Genomic DNA, 24,893 nt, shown 5'->3' with positions numbered 1-24,893 from the left:
GATACCCTTCAGGAGCATAACAAATTACTTGTTGTGTGTGTGTGTGTGAGTGTGTGTGTGGGGGGGGGGGGGGGTCCCTGAGACTCTGTCATCTTCATGGATATGGCCATAAGCAATGAAGCAGGGTGGCTGCCAGATCTCATACAAGACCAAACCTGGTGGTAGCACATTGTAATTCCACTAAAATGTACACTGATAGCAGTTCATGCCTGGAGAGAAGCAATGTAATAGTATGCTGTGTGCATAGTTGAGGGGAAATGCTCTCCATATAGACACTATGTCTAATAGTACTTGTACTACATGTTCCTCTATTCTTTCCTCTTCACCTATTAAAGTCCATCATGACTATAAATTCAAATAATTATAGTGTAACTGTATTTAAATTAAAAATAAAACTAAAAAAAAAAAAACTTATAAAATTATAATCAGGAAAATATAATGAATGCAGTTAAAGTGAGCCATACCACCTTCTTTTTGAGGGCATAGCATTAAAGCATTTACACAGGCTGAATACTAAAAAGAGCAGGGAACTAGACATGATAGTTATACATCTTTGGGTTTCTTATCTAGCTGGTCAATAATATTGGTGCAACTTACCCAGCTGGATAGTGCTTGAGTATATTAACAGTACATGGGACACAGTCCTAGGCCGTGCACTGACTTTTTTTAAAGTTTTATTTTATGTGGTTCCCACCCACATAAGGTTATTAGTAAACCTATGGTATTTGTACCATGTGTGGGTGGACCAAGGATATATATATATATATATATATATATATATATATACCCTAAATATATAAAATTATAAGCCTTTTTATGCCTTTTTATGTAATGTTTTTGTCAAGTTATTTGAAACGTTTTGAAACTCAGGGGCTACCCTAAGTAGTATCGAGTCTTCAAAATTCGAGTCATCAGAATTCAAGGAGAACCGGCCTACCAGTCTGGAACTCGGGGTGGGGGGGTCGATGCTGTAGGCAACAGAGCCCCCCAGTATATATATGTGTATGTGTGTATATATACACACATACACTGCATTAATTCTGGCTATTTCAAGTTTAAAGACACTATTCACAAACAGAAATCTGGTTTAGCGATAGGCAACCCATTATCGCCAAAACTAGCAAACATATATCTAGAATATTTCGAAGAGAAAGCTATCTCTTCTTTTCCATTAAAACCAAGAAATGGAAGAGATATATAGATGACATCTTTTTAATCTGGAGCCATGGTCCTGAATCCCTTCAGAACTTCCTTGATCATCTGAATAGTCAACACCCAAATATAAAATTTACTGTTGAATTAGAAGTTTATGGTTCTCTCCTTTTCTTAGATGTTAGACTCACTTGCATCTCTGAAAAATTAAAAATCTCAATTTACAGGAAACCAACTCATACAAATGGATATCCACACACAGTCTCACCATTATCCACCTCAAAAATTTGGAACCATCTCTACACTAGGCAATCGTGCTCACTCACTTCTGGGTGAAGAAGAAGAAGATATCAACAAAGAACTTCAGTTTCTTCTTACTACTTTTCAACAGAATGACTATTCCAAAAAAATAATTAATAAATTACTTTTCAATCCACTTCCTTGCCATAGTACAGATACATATAGTGAGAAAGCCCACATATACCATATATCATATTTCATCAAAATTGGCCAAGGCTCTTAAGAAATACAACATCTGGATTTCATTCATTCACTCTTCTTCCAAAACTCCATTCCTTACTGAGCTGACCCAAACAAAGACACGACAATCTTAAATATACCGGCATTTACTGGATCTGGTGTAACTGTGATAAACCTTATTTTGGCCAGACGGAGAAATCCATCGAATTGCACATTGAAGAACATCAAAGAGACATTGTATATGACAGAACAAGAGCTAGTGCTCTGTCTAACCATGTTCTGAATTCTAACACTAATGAGGTAAACCTCGTCCATCCAGTCTTATGGGACAAATCTGATAATATCTTTCGTTGCTATGATGAAATGGAAAGAAGAATAGTAGAATCTAAAGAAATCTCCCTTAATCCAATACATCTTAACAACAACCTTAGTTATAATCTCTCAGACTGTCATTGTGCTGCCATCCAAATTTAGCGTTCACAAGATCTTGAACGCATAAGCATGCATAACAATGAGGTTATGCAGAGAACAGCTTAAAATATTCAGACACTAACGCTTTTTTCATGCTAACACTTTGTGGTTTAGACTTTATTCCTTTACAGTTGGTTGTTTCTCTTTTTTTTGTGCTCCTGAAGAAGTCTTCTTAAAGATGAAACTAGTCGTGCTGAATAAAAAGAGTCTTTTATTTTTATCTCTCGGCTTCCAGTCATTTAATATTTTTAAAAAATATGTCTTTCAGCTGAGTAAATCCATTATGCCACACACACACACACACACACACACACACACACACACACACACACACACACACACACACACACACACACACACAATTAAAATGGACCAGACTGCATAAATAAGCTTTTTTTTTTAATTAAATTGTTTATGAACAACACATTTGACTGATTCTGTCAATACACTATCCTGAAAAATTAGTTAGAACCTGCATAAGATTAAGTTTAAATGATCAATAATCAAGCGACAACTAATTAAAGGTAAAGATTACAATAAGCAGGGAACACAAATAATATCTGCTTTGTCTTTAAGTTAAAAATCTTATAGTCTCGCACTCAACTACATGATCTAACTGGTGCAGTTGAAAAACTTAACAAATAAATTTGTAAGACTATAGAGTGTGAGAACATAAGATACAGTAGAAATAAATAACTGGCAGCAGTCGATAGGAAAGACAGTCATCCATTCACGACAATTCATGAAGTTTAAGTAAAGAATAAAAAGGACAAAGCAGAGTTGAGAAATACAGAATACAAAAAATGTAAGGGCATCACCTTACAGTTGGAGGAAGTTGTTCAACTATTGAGTTAACCTTGATTGCAAAAAATTGTGACCCTTAAAAGTAAGCCTTGGACTTCCTCCTCATTGGCGAAGGATTGTTACACAGTGGCTCTCACTTGAACTTGGATGATTCAGGTTGCATAAGAGGCTCTAGATAAAAAGTAAGCGGTTATCTCAGAGACAAGTGGTGTAGGTTTTTTGAACAGTCTTCCAAATCTACAAGTTGTGTCATCACGTGCATTTTCCATGTTAGTTAAAGAAAACTAATGCTAAGTGCTAGTGTTTTAGGAGAGCATCTCTAATGGATACTTCTAGTCTGACTACATGGTCTGTTGTTGACAGATGTTTATGGTAGCAGCCTGATTATTCTGGGGAAAAAATGTTGTTTCTCTCAAGAAACCATAAATTACAACAAGTAATAATTTTATCCAGAATCTGGCACAAGCATATGATCAGAGCAACTGTAAATGCCCTTGTTGGAATTTTTGAATCCTTACCTGCCTTTGAAAAGGGAATAATATATGTCTTTTGCCAAACTTTTAGAAGCATGATCTCACAGAAATTTCTATTCAAAAGTTTTTAAGGGGCTAGAAACTCAAGGGAGGACAGCAACATTGTTGATATTTTGGTAAAAAATTTCCCTGTGACTATTAGCAACTGCTTCTGGATCAACAGATGTGCATCCATTGTGTTCAAGGATTGAAAATCAATGGGTGGTATATCTGCACTTCATTTTCCATATTTTATCCCAAATCTCACTGACAATGGTTGATCTGGTTATAGAGGATGTGTACCCGATTGATGAGTCCTGTTGGATCTGGCGATAAATATATGCTGCTCGGGCACAAGTATGATAACTGAAAGCAATCAGATTGGTAGCCGAAGAGTACCAATGTATCCCACAACAATAACAAGTTAAGAACCTATGAAAGTTCTCTAAGCTTTGCTCTAAGTTTCCACAGGTGCTAACTGATGACCTGGGAGTGAGAGCTTATTGTTGTTCTACTGGACACTTTCTAACACCACAACTTAAGTGACAGAGGATGATAAAATCAAAAGCACTTCTCTGGCAATAGGCGAACAACAGACACAGAGATATCCTCTTCACAGATGATATTTTCACTATTGAAAGTCATTTAACAGCCAAAACAATTGAGTATCTGCCCCAGATGATTGCACAGCATGTACCATAGCACCCAGGATTCAGAGAGGTCATCACCCCACATATCAGTTATGGTTTGGTGATGGTGGGGTATCCAAGTGCATTTCTGTAAGATAGAAATCAAAACCTCGTAGCCAAAGCATATCAAGAAAGCATGCTGGAACCTGTGGTACAACCCTTGAACAACATCTTGTTTCATGGCAGGCAGTACACTTTCCAAAAGGATTCAGCCTCTGAACACAAAGCGATGGCCACACAACAGTGGTTGGAGGCAAATGTGTCCAAACACACATTGCCATCTGATTGGCTGCCTGGAAGTCCTGATTTGATTTAATTGGACTTCCAATTGTTGCGAGAGCTTGACAGAGTAGTCTGCAAGAACCAACATCCCCACTATTGCCAGCCTGAAGGTGGATTTAGAGCAAGCAGAGGCAGTATTTCTGTTGGATGTTGTGTCTGTTGCCACTGATATGTGGCCTCACAGACTTTGGCATGCATTAAGGCAAAAGGGCATATATGCACATTATACATGTGGTCTGTATGTGCTGAAAGCTGTAAATGATTTATTGATAAAGGTTTATGCACTGTTCAAGTTGCAACAGTATTTATGACTGGACTAGATATATAACTTAGTATCAATTTTGCACTTAAAATCAGCTGGAAGATGAGGAATGAGCAGATGGTTAAGTCGATGGCAGTGAATATTCAGGCAAGTATATGGAAGAAGGTCTTTCTTTCTGTAGTTAAGAACAAGAGACTACTGTTGTCAAGCATTCACTTTAAAACCTTTCCTATGATGTTAGTAAACTGAATAAATGCAATGTTCACACACAGAGAAGAGGGCAAGGATAAACTTCTTACTTCTGGATATACTTCACCATGAAAATCATATGCACAGAGGCTTAACTTACTGAAATATTGTGCCGGAAGATGGGATACCTAGGTCGGAAGGCATGAAAGTGGTAGCTGGGAAAGAAAAGAGGAAATTTGCAATGAAATAAACAATGGTTACACTTGATTAAAGACTTTGTGAAGATAGCCTTCAGAAGGAAGAATTTCAGAAGCAAGATGACCCTACTTTACTGATTTACATAGACTTTTATACATACTTTAGACATTTTTGTCTAAAGTATGATTTACATACTTTAGATAAAAGTTTTACAAGTAATGGAGTAGCATTTATAAGTTAGAAGAGAGTATGAAGATTTTCTATCTCGCAAATCAAATTTTTTCAATGAATAGATTACAAGTGGGAAAAAAAGAATGATGCATCACTGAAAAATTCTGTTTACTAGAACAGCATAATGAATCAGTAGAAAGAATGCTAGGGCTTTGTGTCAAGAACAATTTCTTTAAAGCAGTCTTACTCTTACTTTCAACAAAATAAAAGAAGACCATACAGACTGAATTCAGTGAACAGCAAATAGAAAAATCAGGCAGATTTGTTAGAAACAGAAGGTGGAGAAGTAATATCAAAATAATAAAAACACTGGTGCACAGATTGTGAAATGGATCAAGAATTACTGATTGCCAAAATTAAAATGGGATTAAGAACTAAGAGTAAATTAAGAGACTGTATCAAATTTGATTTACATCATATTATTATTGTACAGGCAACGCCACGGAGTTCTAAGACTCATTGTGGGAGATGAAAACTATCAACACAATATCTATTGTATCCATGCTGGAAAGCATTAACAGGCAAAACACTCACAATTGATTTAGGTAACCCATTTCATTCATTCACCACTCTCCAAGCGAAAAATCTAATCCTCACACCCTTGCTAACATACCCTTACTCAACTTCCAAGGATGACCTCTTGTTCAGACCTTCTTAGCCAAGTGCTGAAGCATTTCCCCGGCTTTAATCTTATAAAATACTTTAATTTAAATATTTCTCTCATATACCCTCATTTTTGCCTATCATCATCAACAATCATCATCATCAAATTCCTGATTTGTACTCTGAAGGGGTGTATAGGATATGACAGTACTGCATGAAAAATTAACATCATTAATAACTTCCTATCTACAATTTTCCTCTGAATCAGTCTGTTACTTGTCAAGACTCCAACATTATCAGATCTTATATTTCTATCGTCTAAGGGATTTTGTACTGTATCAATCCACCTATTTCTTGGTCTTCCTCTGGGTCATTTTCCTGCTAACCTGGCAGAGAACACCTGTTTTGCAAATCTTTCCTCATCCATTCTGTTTAAGTGACCATACCACCTGAGATTAGCTCTTCTAACGCATTCCTGGATGCAGACAATGTCAAGTTCTTTCCTAATATCCTCGTTTTTAATACGATATTGCCATTGATGCCATCTGTTCACGCTTCTAATCTTTCTCAGGACTCTCATATCTGCAGTCTCTAGTCTTTAGTCAAGTGTTTTACTTCTGACCCAACTCTCAGATCCATAAGTTAAAACTGGTTTGAACACTGTCTTGTATACAGCTAATTTAGTGTATTGACTAATTTCTCACTTATTCCATATGAATTTATTCAATTGATTTCCTACCATGCTAGCTTTGTTGATTCTGTTGTCTATTTCCATATTTAATTTACCATCTTCAGTAAAAATCGTGCCTAAGTAGCAGAAATGTTTTACTTGTTCCACAGGGGTTCTCCATTCACAACACAGTTGACATTTTCAATGATTCTACCTATATTCATTGTCTTTATCTTTTTATTGCTGACCTTCATACCATACCTATTACAACAGTTATTCAATTTAGTCAAGGAATCTTGCAAACTTGTAGCGGATTTTTTTAGAAGTATAACATCATCCGCATAAAGCAAAGAGCTGACATTAACATCTCCAATTTTGATATCATGCTTAATACCACTTTCCTTCATAATGTGATCCATATAGATAATAAATAACACAGGGGATAATGTACATACTTGTCTCACACCAGATTTAACATTAAACCATCTTCCTGCACTTCCGTCAATTCAACAAAACTTAAATACAGATCTTTGTTACATTCCCATGCTTTCTCAACTATTTATCGTAAGGTGAAGATCTGAGTCTGACAGCCTCTATTTAGCCTGAATCCAGCTTGTTCTTCGCCAAGCTTTTCTTCCACAATTCTTCTCAACCTTTTCTCGAGTATACTTGCATAGATCTTGCCAGGAACAGTCAGTAGGGAAATACCTGTGTAATTCTCACATTCAGTTTTATTTCCTTTTTCATATATGGGTACTATTACAGCTCTACTCCAATCAGGAATTTGTCCCTCTGTCCAGGCTTTCTGCTTTCTGAACTATACAGTGCAGCCACTGTAAGACTTTTATACCACCAAATTCAGCATTTCTGGTCGAATATCATCTACTCCTGCTGCCTTTCCACACTTCAAGCTTTTGATGGCTTTTTCTACTTCAAGTATGGATATGTATTCTTGCCTGTATACCGGCTGAGTGTTTTTTTAACACTGTGCTATCACTGCTTGTTTCGTTTAGCGATTTTTCGAAGTAATTACTCCATACTTCAAGGATATCGTTTTCTCCCGTTTTCATGTCACCTTTATCATCTCTAATTCCTTTTACGGCACTCTTTCCTCCATTTTTAAGCTTCTTCAACAACCTGACACCAGATTTAACATTAAACCACCTTCCTGTACTTCCTTCAATTCTAATTGCTGACTTACAACTCAAATAAAGACTAAGTATTGCTTGATATAATGCCCCATTAACACCATATAACTCTAGCATTTTGAATAGCTCTCTTGGCACCTTGTCATGCTTTTTCCAGACCTACAAAATTTAAACACAAATCTTTGTTATATTCCCATGATTTTTCAGCTATCTGTCGTAAAGTGAAAATCTGATCTAACAGCCTCAATTTGACATGAATCCATTTTTGTTCTTCACCAAGCTTCTGTTCCACCATCCTTCTCAACCGTTTCTCAAGTATACTTGCATATATCTTATCAGGAACACTCAGTAATGAAATGCCTCTGTAAATCTCACATTCAGTTTTATTTCCCTTTTTATATATGGATACTGTGAGAGCTCTGATTTAATCATCTGTCATTCCTCTGAACTATGCAGTGCAGCCACTGTAAGACTTTTATACCTCTATACTTGAGCATTTCCTTTCGAATATCATCTACCCCTGCTTCCTTTTATTATTTCAAGCCTTTGATGGCTTTTTCTATTTCAAGTATGGATATGAATTCCTGCCTGTATGCCGGTTGCGTGTTTTTTTAACACTGTGCTATCACTGCTTGTTTTGTTTAGCAATTTTTCGAAGTAATTACTCCATACTTCAAGGATATCGTTTTCTCCTGTTTTCATGTCACCTTTATGATCTCTAATTTCCTCCATTTTTAAGCTTCTTCAACAACCTCCACAATATCTTACCACCTTTTTGATATTTATTTTCTATGTTCTTGCCAAAGTCCTCCCATGACTTTTGTTTAGCTAGTTTTACACAGTGTTTAGCATTCCTTGCATTTGTCTCTATATTCTCTAAGAGCACAAGCTGACTTATTTGCCAGGAACTTTTGATATGCTTTCTTCTTTTCCTTCGCTGCTTTGTTTAACGTTCTGTGTCTACCATGGAGTTCTGATTTTTCTATCCTTGCACACAACCTCACCACATGCCTCTCTGGCTGAATCAATCACGATTTTCTTCAAGGCTTGCCAATGAATCTCTGAAAAAGGTTTGGTTCCTGTTCTCAAACTCTTTCATTTTTTCTTCAATAATCTTTGTGTATTTTAGTCTACAGTTCACATCTGAGAGCTGCTCAACTTTTATTCGCTTTAAAACTTTCTTACATGTTATTCTTTTCAATATGAAATTCAGTTTTATCCTGCTCGAGACTAAATAGTGATCACTTCCAATTTCAAATCCTCTGTACACTCTGGTGTCCTGCACTAGTGGAAAAACATCACTATCAACAATAACATAGTCAATAAGACTTTTCTTATTCCTTGCCTCTTGTCTCCATGTGAATTTGTGCACATTTTTATGTTGGAACATGGTGTTAGTAATAACCAGTCCATGTCCTGAGCAGAAATCCAACAATTATTTGCCATTATTATTAGCTTTGCTCTTTTCTTCTAATTTTCCCAAAATATTTTTGTATGTCTGACAATCATTTCCTACTCTGCTATTTAGATCCCCAACAAGGACCAACTTTTCCTTTTTCATTGTGTCAGTTTCTTTCTCTAAAGCCTCAAAAAATTCCTCCACTTCTACCTTAGTAGAACCTTCTGTGGGACCATAGGCACAAATAAGTCTCATTGTCCAATTCCCCATTCTCATGTTTGCCCACATGACTCTACTTGAGACTGAATGCCATTCAAGAAGATTAGCCTCGTATTTTGTGTTGAATACTATGACTACTTCTTCTTTTCCTTGATTGTCATTGCCTGAATATAACATTTTGTATTTATTGCTCAGAAAGATCTCACCAGTTTTGGTCTTTTTTGTTTCAGTCACACCGATTATGTCGATCTGGTACTTATCTAATTCCTCAGCTATCTCCATTTCTTTGCCATTCAGGCTTCTTATGTTGATGGTACTGATCTTTAACTCTAGTGATGTTGAGTTGGGGTGTGCTTTCAGATTTGTTCCAGTAGTTGACTTTTTGCTGTTCATCCTGGTTCCCTGGCGAAAACAACGGGGGGCCTTGTTTAACCGGGCAATGACCCAGCCGGCATGAAATTTTGTCATGCTGTACAGTCATATCATGTCATGCCTATCAACCAACTTTTGCAATCCACAAACCCTCAATCTATCCTCATAGGAGGCATTCTGAACACAACCTAACATCTTGGTCACTTGACTCTGGTTCCTCTCCAAGTCAACTCATCTTCAAGAAATCCAAGTGACCAGACCTGAGCACAGTAATCCAGATGCAGTTGTATCAAGGCTTTATAAAGAGTAATGATAACTCCCTTATCTCTGCTTGTTAGTGTGTTCTTCAATAACCAAGTAATCCTGTAAGCTAACCTGGATACTTGAGCTATATGCCCTCTTAACTTCAACTCTCTATCCACTGCTACCCCCAAATCTCTGGCTTCATCAATTTCTCCGAGTACAGTTTTCTCAATGCAGTACAATCTTTGTATCTGAAAATGCATAACTTTACACTTTTCCACATTAAATTGACATCCATTATGTTTTGCCAATGCTGTCACAGCCTATTTAAATCATCAAGAAAGCCTTTGATTAACTATCATCAGCAAACACTTGAATTTCTCAGCTCAAATTATTTCCTGCTGTCGGGTTCCCTTCGTGGAGCCCTGCAGCACATCGCTAGTCATCTATCTGCCTTCTGGAGTCTGCTCCTTTATATACTACTTTTTGGTATCTGTTCATCAATCATCCTTTTATCTCTATCACCAGTTTCATATCTATCCCCAGTTGTTAAAGTTTGTTTAACAGAGTTCCATGTGGTATCATGTCCAAACAGCTTTGCAAAATCCAATAGTATCATTGTGTAGCCATTCCCTTAATTCAACTCAGCTAACACTCTATTATAAACCATCAGTAGCTTACTAAGACATGACCAACCCTTCACAAAGCCATGTTTCCCCTCATAGAGTATTATATTCTTATCCACCCATTCCTGAATTCTCTTTCTGACCAACTTTTTCACTACTATCACCTCTCCTGAGATACTAATTGGTCTATAATTTGATCCACAGACTTCGATCCTCCTTTATGCAAAGGAATTAATTTGACCTCCTTCCACTCTCTAGGGTCTTTGCCAGAGTGGTCAAAGACATCACCAGTTCCCCTGCACATTCTTTTAAATATTAATATCCTAAGTACCTCCAATTCATCAACCTCTGTTCACACATCAATCTCTGTCACTGATGCCAAAACATTATCTTCACTTGGATGATATACCCTTGCAAAGTGGTCACTCAGTAACTCAACTATTTTATCTACTTCAATCACCTCATCACCATCAGCACTCATTAAAGTTATTCTTCAACAGTCATTCTTTCTCCTACTTGACACATAATGAAAAACTCTTTGGGATTTCCTTTTGCCTGCTTGGCTAACTTCTTCTCATAATCTGATTTTGCATTCCATACCATGCTGGTCACCTTCCTTGCTTATTCCCTTACTGTTTATGAGCTATCTGGTCACCTTATATATCCTCCACAACATTTTCTCCCCCAACTCTTGCTTAATGATATTACTCAGCCATCTAACTCCCACTCAATTTATCTTCCTGACCAATATCAAACAATATCAAACAGTTTGATATTGCTTCCTCCAGATACCCCTTGACCATCCTGTAAGCGCTGTGAACATCCTTCACTTGCAGATCTTTATGCATGTGATGGCACTACTTCCAGCTGCATCATAATCGCCGGCCTTGTAGTTCCACAAATATCTCTTCTGGAATTTCTGCACATTTTGCTACTCCCAAGTCAAGTCCGCACGATGACTTTCCCGTTGAGACAATGTAGCCACCTTAGTTATGGACAGGTCTTCTGATACTGTAACAAGATCTAACACTCTTCTACCCCGAGTCCCCTCCGTTACATTGTGCTGAAATAATTATCTCTTAGTAAATGTATCAATTTTCTTCCTGCCATGTGATCTTTCCTCCTTCCAATCTATGTTTCTGAAGTTGCAGTACTATTTAATAATTATCAACTTGCACTCATTGTACTAATCTTCTGTTGCATGTCTTCCACATCATCCCTGGTGTCGTGACGACTTTTTTCTGTCATGTTCTAATTTACCATCTAGTCTTAAGTCACTTTTATAAATAAAATAACTAATTACGAAGTGATCACCGATCCAAAAGTAGGGAAATTTATATTTATACTGCGCCACCCTATTCTTAGATTAGTCTATGTAAATAGTAGGATCAATTCTAAATTAGTTTAGCAGTCTTCTCATTAGGCCGAATTATTTATTATCATTTTTACTTGGGGTTCCCGCAAGATTCGAATATTTATGAACGGTGCAATAAAAAGGAATTCAGGCAAACACAATATTTAGATCAACAAAATAAAACATTTAATATATGATATGGTTAACAAATACAAGAACTCTATTTTAAAATGGAACTATACAAATAACTTAATACATTTTCTTAGGTCACTCGTGCCAAATCTATGTTCTATATTCCATATACAATTCACAGTCTCAAAAACACAAATCTTCTTATCTCAAGTTAATATAACAACTTCACAATTAATCAGTCTTCACAAATCTATTAGCTCAATGTTTATATTCACAGCAGGCAATAAACCACGTAAGCAATATTCCAAGCAATTATATTCCGGACCTTGAGCATCAGAGAAATATCACAGTTAATGCTAAAATAGACAAACTTATACAACTACTCTTACCAGACAAATTCTTCAATACATCAAATTATTGAGAGAGCACTTATGAATTAACTTAATTAACGTTAGCGGAACACACATAACAAATATTCTCCATAGTTTAAACTGTATTACTGTAAGTCGCACTTCACTATTCCAAATAACAGTAATTAGGTACTGATATCTTTTCCAGTTCACTTTCCTCCAAGTAATCAATATAACGTTTTCCTAGGGCAACATAGAGTTTAATCGTAATCCAGATTAACTGGAAATAATCAGAATTTTCACATTGACTGTCCAGTTTCCTTTTATCTGATTACGGTATCAACCTTTCTTCATAACAACAGCAGATTTCGCTTATAACATTAAACTTTATGTTTCACTACTTATAGGTTCACTTCCCAACACTATACTCATAAATTTCTGCCCTGAGGATTTTATAATCTTGGTTCCGCAAAACTCTCTCCTCACTCCTTAATAATAATTCTTCTCTTCCTCTCTATCTTATCTATGACCTTCCTTCTTCTTTACCCTTTTTCTCTATATTCTATATGACCTTCACTCCCACCTTACGTTCGAACGCCACGCTCTCTTCACTCGTGGTTGTTTACGCGTGCGTCTCCATGACAACAGACTAAACGTAAACATTTCGCTAATGTAATGTATGCTCTGTTACTACTACATTTGTGATTACATAACATTAAATATTTTACAAATAAGAACAACATAATATTTAAGCTACTTCTTTAACTTTTTGATTACGTATACAGTTAAATATAAATTAACATTTTACGTTACACCACATATATTTAGTTATACAAAATTCTAAACATATTATTATTTTATAAACTAATAATAGGTCAAGTTTTGAGTAAATATTTAATTAGTAATTCTTAATTAAGGGATAATAAATAAATTTATATGAGCCATGATTACTATTTAATAAGCAATGTTAAATGTGAATGAAAAATAATAAATTACATAACATAGCTTCATTCACAATTTAACACTGGCCTACAGCAGCAACCGATTTTATAATTTGTCCTACTGACCTCAATCTTACACCATAAAAAACCGACATCAAAGAACTGCCATCTGCCCAACTGCTTCCTACTCTTGCTAGATGCAATTCATCTGCTGTCATCAGCAGTACTCTCCTCCCCCCCTCCCTCCTCTATATCTATCCTTCCTTCCTTCTTCCCCCTTCTACTTGTTAGGCCTACTGGCCTGTTGCAGAGATATCTTAAGCTCTTCTAAGTAGTACCCATCCTGAGGATAAGATGACTAGCCCTATACCTCCCGGTATATTCTACGGCTGTAGCTGCATGTGTCATGGGGCCGGTTTGCCTGCTTGTGGGAAGAAAAACCCCAGATAAACTGGGGAGAAAAACTGGCTAAACTGGCTATGTCTGAGAAAGATCCTTAAGCTCCCCGTGTCAGTGATGGGAATCGAAACCAGGACACTCCTTTCCCAGGCATATGGTTGCTAAGCGCATAGCCACTAAGCTAACTGCGTGGACTACCTATCCTTCCTGAAAATACTAAATCCATCACATTCTATATTGGTAATTAAGTCATCTGCTGGTGGCATGTCTCAATAATGCTTGTAATACTTTTTGGCGAGCTTACACTAACCAATGTTTTTGGTTAGTGTAAGCTCGCCACTAAGCATTTGGTTATACTAAGCTTTTGGCATTAGTATACAGAAACTGTGGTATTCCTTTAGGCCTGCTGATCCTGAAGTGATATCCCATCTAATCCCACAGTAGTATTTAAATTGAGATTTTGCAATATTCTAAGAACTTCCAATTCATCCACCTCTGTTTCCACATCACTCTCTGTCACATATGTTACAGCATGAACCTCACCTGGATGATATACCCTTTCAAAGTAATCAGTTAGTAACTCAACTTCTGTCACATCATTATGATCAGCACTTATTAAAGTTATTCCTCCATAGTCATTCTTCCTCTTACTTGTTGAGTTCTTTTCTTACTTAACTAATGATAGATGCATCAGAAAGAGAAGCATCTATCATTAGTATATAAAAACTATAGCATCCCATTAGGCCTCCAACCACCTTCACATCCTGAATGGCTACTCCGTTCAATATGAATGACTAGATTTTGAATTGGTTCATTCACACACTCATTCTCTTCATGGGTACCTTCAAACATGCTTGCCTACATCAGCCTTAATTATCTTTTGGTTTTCATGACTTTGAACTTCCACAATCTCAATGAACAAAGCCCTCTCTAGATACTAATTTTTGAATCCATCACCATTATACAAATTTATCTGTCCATCAAAATCCATAGTCTTCTTACATCGGGGGCAAAGGGGCTAACTTGGTTATGGACAGTTCTCCTGATCCTATGACTAGGTCCAATAATCTCAGACCGAGTTCCCTCCATCACATGCTACCGATAGTAATTATCTCTCAGTAGGTATACAGGGTGTTCGGGATAAATTTGACATATTTATAATTAATTATATTTTTCCGTAAGTTACATGTATTAACACACACTTCTCTTCATTTAAAAGTTTGGACCCTTCTTCATTCATATACAAGATGTCAGAAAGGATGGATAGCTGGAACCCACCTGAATCATGGAAGAGAATAACTTGTATCATGATGATTCGTGCCCGCCATCAAAATAAGGATATTACGACTGCTGCCCAATGCTCCCTGAATACAGTAAAAACAATCAGGCATGAACTAGAGACTTGCAATGGTGACTACGAGGATGTAGCAAGAAGAAAGATCCCTAGCAGACGATCTGATTGCGTTCGTACAGCAGAATTCCTCGCAAATCTGCAGGAACAGGTGTTGAAGAACCCTGGCATTGGAATTCGGGCTTTGTTCGTGGAGTTGCTAACTGTAGTCAAGCCCTGGATAACAAGGGTAGCCAATGGTAGGCCGTATGTATGGCAGCAGGATTCGGCCCCTTGCTACACCTCTGGGAAAAGTCAAAAATGGTTGTCTGAAAATTTCTCCGACTTCACCAGTCCAAATGTTTGGCCTCCAAACTCCCCAGACCTTAACCCCATGGATTATTTTGTATGGGGCGCAGTTGAAAAAGACACCAATCGCACTTCCAGTAATACAAAAGCCCAGTTAATGGATAAAATTAAAACAGTTTTTGCGGCCCTTCCCAGGGAGACTGTAGCATCAGCTTGTTCGAGGTTCCGAAGCAGAATTGAAGCTGTGATCGATGCTAATGGTGGTTATTTTGAGTAAATCTTGTTGATAGTATTGTAATTAACTCTGCCTGTAATGTTTTTTTGTCAATTCATTAAATTTAATAGATACAAAGAAGATTTTCTTTTTCCTTACGAAACTGTCAAATTTATCCCGAACACCCTGTATAAATTCCATTTCCTTCTTGCCTTGTGATCTTTCTTCCTTCCAATTTATGTCTTCATAGTTGAAATCATCATAATAATAGCTCGATCTGAAGTCATTTGTTAAATTTTTTGCATTGCACCATTGTTAAATTTGCGTATTGGTTGCGCCTTTGTTATAATCTTTCCGGCTGAGCCATTGTTATAATCGTGTCTTTAGTTCTTTATGTTCTATCTTAAATCCTTGTCGTACTAAACCTGAAATCTCTAACTTATCTCTCAGGGGCTATATCTCTATTCAGAACTCCGACAAAATTTATTTATTTTAGCTGCGCCAGCCAGAATCCTAGTACAGAAGAATTCTTGTACAAAAAAACTTTCCCAGAGTTTAGGTATTACCTAATCTTATTAAAGTATTAAGTCCCTATAGAAACTTCAACATTGCAGTCATGGCCTAAACTTTCTAAACTTTCTTTAATTTCCCATTATTCATAGGTTCGAGCTTTAGTGAGTGGTAATTTCAATCTCATGCCCAGACAAACTCAGACTTACATAGAAAAACATGTTTATTAATTATCAAAATTTCATACAATAAACATTTACATATCAAGGTATGCCATATCAGAATTCTAATTCATTAGTTGAGCTATAAGGAACACATTAATTATCAAAACTCTAATTTTTCATCTATAGATTAAGTAAACACATATTTATCATGAAATAGTAATTCAAAATTCTAAGTAAAACTTGCTAACAAAGGTCAATTCACATTCAACTAAGTGTTGCATACTCTCAGACTACTAGTCCAATATGATTAACACGTTACTGAGCACAAAAGTCACTTAAAAGTTCCCTTTCTTCTCAATTAGAAATCTGTTCTTCTCTTTTGGCCCCAATACTAATCGTTACAAGAATAAGGAATTTACTGTAAGTTACCAGTGTCCTGAGAGGATATCGCGCTTCTTTTCGTCCTTCCTTTATAGTCATGTGTCTTTCTGCTTTATCGAGTTGCGTCCAGGTGGAGGTTACGCTGATCAACAGAAATCGCCATTCCTTGAACTTTGCCGTATAAACACTCATCTACTGGATCGATATCGTCATCGCGGCCGTTCTTTTTGGGGAACTTATTCTGCTGTTCTGCATCGGTAAACTTTTACCGATGGCCCTAGTTGGTGTCTGCCGTCAGCTCACGTATAGCATGCCCAACTCCTTCAGCTAGCAACTGGGAAGGAGAATACTTCCGGCGCCGTCGATCGGTTAGCACTCCGCTTGTCCACACGAGAAAACAGGAACAGAAAAAACGGGGGGGGGGGGGGGGTTCAAACTTGAGTGAACTCGCTTTTTATTCCTCTTTTTTAGCGCCCTCTTTTCGTAATGGAGGATCTCTCACTGTGCTCTCCTATTCGCCCTTACACGATTGCATCACGCTTCTGCTCCTTGAAGAGCGCTCATTTCGCCGAATGTGAGTTCGGCTCGCCTTCCACGAACGCTTCCGTTGCACCATGACGTCATCGTCGGCAGTTAGCTAGCAACCTTTGAACCTTTGTTTGCACTTAGATTTACATTCTTATACAGTATAATTTAGACATAAATAATTTTAACAATATAATTCTATTTTGACATACAATTTTCTCCTCAACTTTACTTCTTTCTAAGGTAACTGTAACAGGTTTTCTTTTATATTTTTCTTACTTAACTAATAGTGCAAGCATTTCTAGCTCAGAATTTTTTTCTTGTTAAATCTTGAATGAATGACTTTTTGTTGAAAGAGTCCCCATTCAAGATCTAACAAAGGCCCCTCCTTTTTCAAAAGAAATTCTTCACCAGAAAATTTTTTTCCTAACTCTTCCCTCATTTCTCTGGGTCTGACTCTTCCATTTTATCCATCTAAAATTCAAATTTCTTTTGGGCCAGGATGCATTCCTTGAGTTTTCATAGATCACTTGACATATGCAAGCCATGTTGCCCTGCTCATCCTGCCTTCCTAGAGATTGACAAGTGTCACTTGTTGTCCTGCTGTGAGCTTTGTTACCATCGCTGATGTGGTTGCCTCCTACTGTCCCTTTTTGCATTGCACTCTGTCTCTCACTTGTGATCTCATTATCTTCTGATACTTTGACTTTATCATTACCTTCAGCACCAGGTTTCTCCCCCTCCTTTGGTAGGATAGTCTCATTTGATTTTGGCTGAGAGCAAACCTCATGTTTCTCCTCTTTCCTTTTCAACTCAGCATCCTTTTATGCACCGATGTTTGTTGTTCAGAGGGATGTCTCTCCTTCCTTGGTCTTGATGGTTTTGATTTGTCACAGCGATATTCCTTCTCCCATGGAAACGAATTTCTTCTGTATAGTAGTCGCACGAGAAACCATATCGTTTCAGGAAATCCTCTCTTTCAGGAAATTGTTATATTTGTTGTTCTTGTGGTCTTTTATTTAAACAATTGTTGTATTTAATTCAATCTTTTCTAACCTAAACCTTATTCTATCAATTTCCTACCAGCTGTGTGTGAGCCATTGTTAACATTGCGTCGTTTGCGCCTATGTTATATCTGCCGCCACGTGTTAACATTGTGTCATTTGTGCCTATGTTATATATCGTTGCTCTTTTACTTCCCTCATTCTTTTAATCTCCCTATTTTAAGTACATGACTTACAAAATTTCCCCTACTCTAGAATCTATATCACTTCTTACCAGATCATTCTGTAAGGAAGGCAAATTCCATATCTCTGGCCGATTCCTAAATTAACTCACGTGCATACCCTGACTGTTAAAGGTTATTCCTTACTATAAGAAACGAATCCACTAATTTCTATCTGGGGCCATCTCCTCTTCAGATACTGACAAATTTATTTTTTAATGCTGTGCCAGCCAATATCTTAGAATAGAATGGACTCTTATTCAGGGAGACTTTTCCAGACCTTTGGTGCACATAGGTGAATAATTTAATTGTTCTACAATGGCTAAGTAAATTCTGGTTTGCAGTCGTAACCTCTATAACAAGTTATACCTTTCTTTCAACCCCCCCCCCCCCCCCACCCCCCCCCCCGCTATGGTTCAAATTTTACGAGTGGTAGTTTTGGTTCATAACACAGGCAAAGCTTAGGTATACAACAAAAAAAAACATATTTATTGGAATCTAAAGACATAATATACACTTTCAATTGGTTCAATGACATGCTAAATTAAACCTTTTCAAACTAATTAATAGTCTAATACATGAACAATGAATCCTTTTTTGTGTTAGAGACTTAACATACATAATACACACTTCTACCAAATTTTCTACCTACTATTTTAGTCTAGCATATTCAACTATTCACAATCATCTATAGTCATTCCTAACAATTTGTCTTATGGACATTAACACTGCTAAATAATCATCTAAAGTCCTTAAATACTGTCCATACTCGATTAATACATTACAAGCACACGTAATATACACAATGCACTCTTCTAATCAATATTTTCCCTATTGTGTTAGTCTTGCATATTAAACTAGTCACAATCATTCCTAACAATTTGCCTTACGGACATTGATACTGTTAAATAACCCATACTCGATTAATACACCGCAAGCACACATAATATACTCATTATACTCTTCTAATCAACATCTACCTATTGTGTTAATCTTGCATATTAAACCAGTCACAATAATCTATAATCATTCTTAACAATTTGTCTTATGGACATTGACACAGCTAAATAATTACCTTAAAGTCCTTAAGTACTGCCCACACTCGATTAATATACTGCAATAATTCTTCCCTTTAACCTACTGAGTAATTATGCAACAAAATCTGTACTTTACCATTTCTTGGGGCAGGATCTCCAGGTCCGTCTGAACTGCCCTTCTTTGTTTGAGTTCTCTTTCAGTACCTCCATAAGCCTACGTCCACGTGGTGGGTCACTATGGCCATCGGATTAAACTATGCCCTGCACCTGGCGTTTTTCTCGTCTGTTCTCGGTCTTCTTCGGACCATCGCTTCTACTGTAGGTTCTGGTATATGTTCGCGATATTATTCTGTCGGAACCTTCAGCAAAGATATCTCACACTTTCGCATTGGCAGACGTTCAGATATCGAAGGGAAAAGCGCACCCTCCGATATCGAACCATCGCCACGAAACACCGTCAGGAACCCTCGATCCACCAGAGAAGTCAAATCATCATCCAGGAAAGCAGGCAAAAAAAAGCCTTGAGAAAGGGGTGCAAAACCTTTTTATTCACCCTTCACTTCCCCCCTATTTTGCACCCTCATTGCTAACTGCGATAGCGCCCTCTTAATTTTCCACAGGAACTTTCAATACATCGCGAGATTACCAGCGTCTTCCGGGAAATGAACGTGCATCACTTTCCTTGAGATCAAAATTGCCTCAGGCCTGCCCATGACCTTTGGACTAATGCTTGCATCTAATTTACATTTCATTGTGTGCATGATGCATTTCACATAATATTAATTTATATACACAGTTCCTTACCTAGCATTACAAATCTACTACAATTACTTTAGTTCTTCTGCTCCAGTACAAGTTTTTTTTTCTCAGCTCAATTTTCTGACTTGTTAAATCCTGAATGAATCGTTTCTTTAATAAAGTGCTTTATTCAGGATGTAACACATTGTACTAATTTGCTGATGAATGTTTTCCAGATCATTCCTGGAAACCCCTGCAGCAATCAACCATATATTTTGTCTTATTGGTCTTTATGGGATTGCTTCAAATGAACAGCCACTCTCATGCCTATCTGCTATTCTGTGAGCTAGCAAACTTCTTTGCTAGCTTACAAATTTTCATTCCACCTTCAAAATCCTTAATAATGTTGAGTTTTGTTTCCAAAGTCAATGGTTTTCTTTTCTTGGTAGCTGTAGAAAAATCGAACTTGCTTCTTTTGGATGACATTATTATTTTTTTATGTGATAAAATTTTTATCAAGAACATAACATTAAACAATCACAAGGTTTGTAGACTATAAAAATTGTATGAATGGAGACCGCACGAAAGACATCAGTGCTTGTTCACAGCATGTGCGACACTGGCGAATGCAGCCGGCGCCTGAAAGATACGACTAGTGGTGAGGCGTGAAGCAGGACAGGAATACGTACATATAAGAAACTGCGTAACTCCAGATTCGCATAAGTCGGAGTAGCATAAGTTGGGGTATGACTGTATTTTATCCTAGTGTAACTGCACAGAGTTCTAGTATATCTTCATGAGTCTAGTTGTCCACTGATCCAGACCTTATAAAAAAGTCAAGCCTAACCTAGTCTTTCATAGCAGGGCAATATATAATCTTAAGATATGAACTAACTTTTTCTCTCTCTCTCTCTCTCTCTTTCTCTCTCTGCACTTCGGAACACTTAGCATTCATATTTACAGGAGGAAACACAAGCTGTGGATAATGATTAAGTAACTAAATTTATTATTATACTTGCTACTGACTTATGGGGAGTCAGGGACTCAACATGGAGGCCACATATCACTCACCAGTTGTTACATAAATTTTCTTCAATTCATTCACACTACTAGCACTCAACAACATCCAAAGGCAGTCCATTCCAATTATGCACTACTCCATTAGAGAAAAATCTACCTCTCATACCTTTCTTGAATGCATTCATTCTCAACTTCAAGAATGTCCTCTCCTGTTTTCTAATGTTTGCCATCCACAAATTCTCAATCTATCCTCATTCTTGCATGAAAATGTTTGCTTTAAGCATTGCAATTATCCTCAGGTTGTATTTGTAACCTTTGCTATATGGTTCTTCATCTTCTTATCTATTAAAACTCCTGACCAATTTTTTCTAGTAGTCTTTGCATAAAGTTTTTGTATTATGGGATACTGAGGCAAATTATGTGAAGTCATTAGCATGTATATATACATGTAGCCTAGTTGTGAAGATATTTCATGTGCAAACTTTGATTGCTTATACTTGGGTAAAGGATTAAAGGATTTTTTTTTTTAAACTCAAAAAAAAAAAAAAAAAAGTATATGGACTTAGTGTATACCTTTGTGCCCATCAAGATGCCTTGGTGTGGAAAGGCATGTGACAATAATAACATAATAATAGAAATGCTGATGATAAATTTCAAATAGCATTTACCAATGTCTAGAAGACTGAACAGATACCTAAAACAATGGAAGGAAGAAATGATTAACATAATTACAAAGAGGTCATCTCACTCAATGTGAAAATTGGAGGGGAATTAGTCTATTGTCAGTACACATAAAATTTTTCTATAAAATTATGATGAACATTAAAAGTGAAATATTAAAGAAATTAAGGCATGAGCAAGTTGGTTTTAGAATAACATTTGCCTCAAAGCTTATCACTGAAGAAAGTATAGAATTTAGAACCTTCTTATACCTAAATTTTATACAATTTTTTTTTTTTTTTAGTATTTGACATCATCGATACGTATTTGAAACTATGGAATTCCTGACAAATATGTGAGAATAATAAAAGAAATATATAAAGCAAATAAAAGTTATATTACTGCACAGCAAGCAACATCAGAATGGTTTCAAATGTTATACAGGGATAAAATGGAATGCTATATATCATAGCTGGATGATCAAGATTATGAGGATAACACCATTCTGACATAATCAAAAATGCTGATATACATTGTATAAAACAACTGAAAAAGTTGGACTTAATATGAATAGAACAAAAGTTCTTAAATTGAACAGCAGATGCCAGAAGGAAATTAAAACTGACCAACATGCAGCAGTATAAGATAAGTTCACGGGAGCTAATGTTGATATTGAAGATGGACCTGACAAGAATATAACAGAAAGATCAACAAAAGCAAACAGCGTTTTCAAAATATTGAATAATATATGGTGATTATCTAAATAAAATCAAAATAAAACGCTTCAAGAGCAATGTTAAAGCCATATTATTATAATGGTCAGAGACATGGAAACTAAACTCTAAATAGGAAGCTATATTAAAAAAAATTTTCAAACAATGATTGTATAAAATGTTAAAAGCATTTGGGCTCTAATGTATAACAAATGATGATTTATATAAATGGCCTGAGTAAAAAAATGAAATAAAAAGAGGAAGATGGAAATGGATTGGACATGTACTGAGAATGAATAAGAAAGATATTCCAAGGGTAGCTTTGACACAGATTCTGAAAGGAGAAGGCTTGAACTAACTTCGCAGAATAGCAGAAAAAGAAAGACCTGCTAGTAGGAAATGCTGGCGAATAACATAAGAAGAGAAAAACAGATGCCAGCATTATGCGCAATAGGATATGAAGAAGATCAGCAAGTCAATCATTTAATACCTAAATAAATTCATTTAGTCAATTATTAACCATCAATGTGTTTCCTCATCACAAAAATGAGGGACGTGATACGAGTGAATGAAGAGTTTCATTATGCAAGTTGCTAATCACGAAGATATTCCACGCAAAAACTGTTATGCATTTACAATTAATCACTGTGTAGTATGTTATGGATATACCATACTACACAGTGATTAATTGTAAGAAAATGGTAATTGTTAAGAAAGGCTAGCATCACTTATACTGTAGTAAAAATATCAAGAAAAATGCATTACCATATCACAGTGTCATAAATAACTTTTTAGTATATGTGTAATAAAGGATGAAGGTCATGTTATGATAAAAAATAATAATAAAATTTTTAAAAAAATCTTTTTTTTTTTTTTGAGTGGAACTGTAAGATTTTGTTGTTTTTTAACACACAAATAAAAGTTCTTAAATAAAAAATTTAATGGATCATACCTGTTCCACATGTATGATCCATACTAGATTCTTTGGAAGACAAACTTCGTCCTCTTGGCCTTGCAACAAAGCCTCCAATGCCTGTGTTAAAATTGAGAATGATATTTCAACTTTGGAGAAATCTGATTTCCATAACAATTAAAAACTGTTAAATAAGCAGTAAAAATAAATGAAACAATAATGCACGGTGGCCCATAAATAACAAAGGGGTTTAAACATTTAATAACTTTTTTATTTATTAATTATTTTTATTATTTTTCTTTAATCTATTATACACATGTATTCACAAGAATATAGTAATTGCAAATATTTCAACCAGAAACTAACTGGTCATCATCGGTGCACCAGCATAATCACAAGGTGAAGCTACGATAAAGAATATTAATTCTACGAGGGTGGTCTGAAAAGTTCTCGGCCTAGCAATGAAAAAACGAATTTATAATTTCAAAATTATTTTTATTTTTCAATATAATCTCCCTTAAGACTAATACATTTATTCCAGCAATGGTCCAGTGCCATTATAAAATCCCTGTAGTGGTTCTCAGCAAGATCTGCAAAATACCCCTCTACAGCTGCAGTAACCTCTTGATCTGAAGAAAAATGCTGACCAGCAAGGAAGAGTTTTAGTTATGGGAAGAGATATGGAGCCAAATCTGGGGAATAGGGTGGATGTTCCAACAATTCATAGTGCAGATCCCTTAATTTTCCCATTGCCAAAACATCTTTGTGGGCAGGTGCATTGTCCTAATGAAAGATGATTTTTTTTCTTCTACAAACAGGGCCTTTCTCAAAAATTTTTTCATCTAGTCTGATTAAAAGATCGGAATAATATTCCCCAGTTATTGTTTTACCCTTTTCAGATAATTAATAAACAAAATGCCTTTAGCATCCCAAAAAAACACTGATGCCATGACCCTTCCTGCTGATGGAACCGACTTTGTCTTCTTTGGCACTGAACAACTGGCTCCTGTCCACTGTTTTGGCTACTGTTTGGATTCTGGTGAGTAATGGTGAATCCAAGTCTCATCCATTGTAATAAATCGATGCAAAAAATCAGTTTTATTCATGTTAAAGCGCTCCAAGCACTGTTCAGAGATTTTCATGCAAGTGTGTTTTTGATCTGAGGTGAACAAGCACGGCACCAATCTTGCACAAAGCTTTTTCATTTGCAATTCTTCATGCAAAATAAATCCTACATGTGCTTTTGAAATGCCTATATGTGCTTAATCCTACATGTGCTTTTGAAATGTCTCAGCAATTTCATGCACTTTGACTCACTGGTCATCCAATACCAGATCGTGCACTAGTGTTTTCTGGTGTTGTTACACTTTTTTGGACATTTTTTAAAACACACTAAATAGACATGTAATCAGAAATACATATTCACAC

The 24,893-nt window shown here is 36.3% G+C and overlaps 1 protein-coding gene across 1 annotated transcript in view; it reads right to left on the bottom strand.

Moving 5' to 3' along the window:
* LOC150093819 (histone-lysine N-methyltransferase 2C-like) overlaps positions 1 to 24,893 on the bottom strand; it is a 1,065,326-nt gene that overhangs the window by 635,497 nt on the left and 404,936 nt on the right. The window contains exon 27 of the mRNA XM_090412524.1: positions 23,505 to 23,585. Within this exon, the coding sequence (XP_090268650.1) occupies positions 23,505 to 23,585 (81 nt within the window). The remainder of the gene's footprint in view (positions 1 to 23,504; positions 23,586 to 24,893) is intronic.

This window comes from Typopeltis vanoorti, chromosome 23 (assembly GCF_054136105.1).
Source record: "Typopeltis vanoorti isolate ZY-2024b chromosome 23, IOZ_Tvanoo_1.0, whole genome shotgun sequence".
NCBI classification, from domain to species: Eukaryota; Metazoa; Arthropoda; class Arachnida; order Uropygi; family Thelyphonidae; genus Typopeltis; species Typopeltis vanoorti.
The sequence above is the reverse complement of the archived record's forward strand: the minus strand, read 5'-3'. Positions and strand labels throughout refer to the sequence as shown.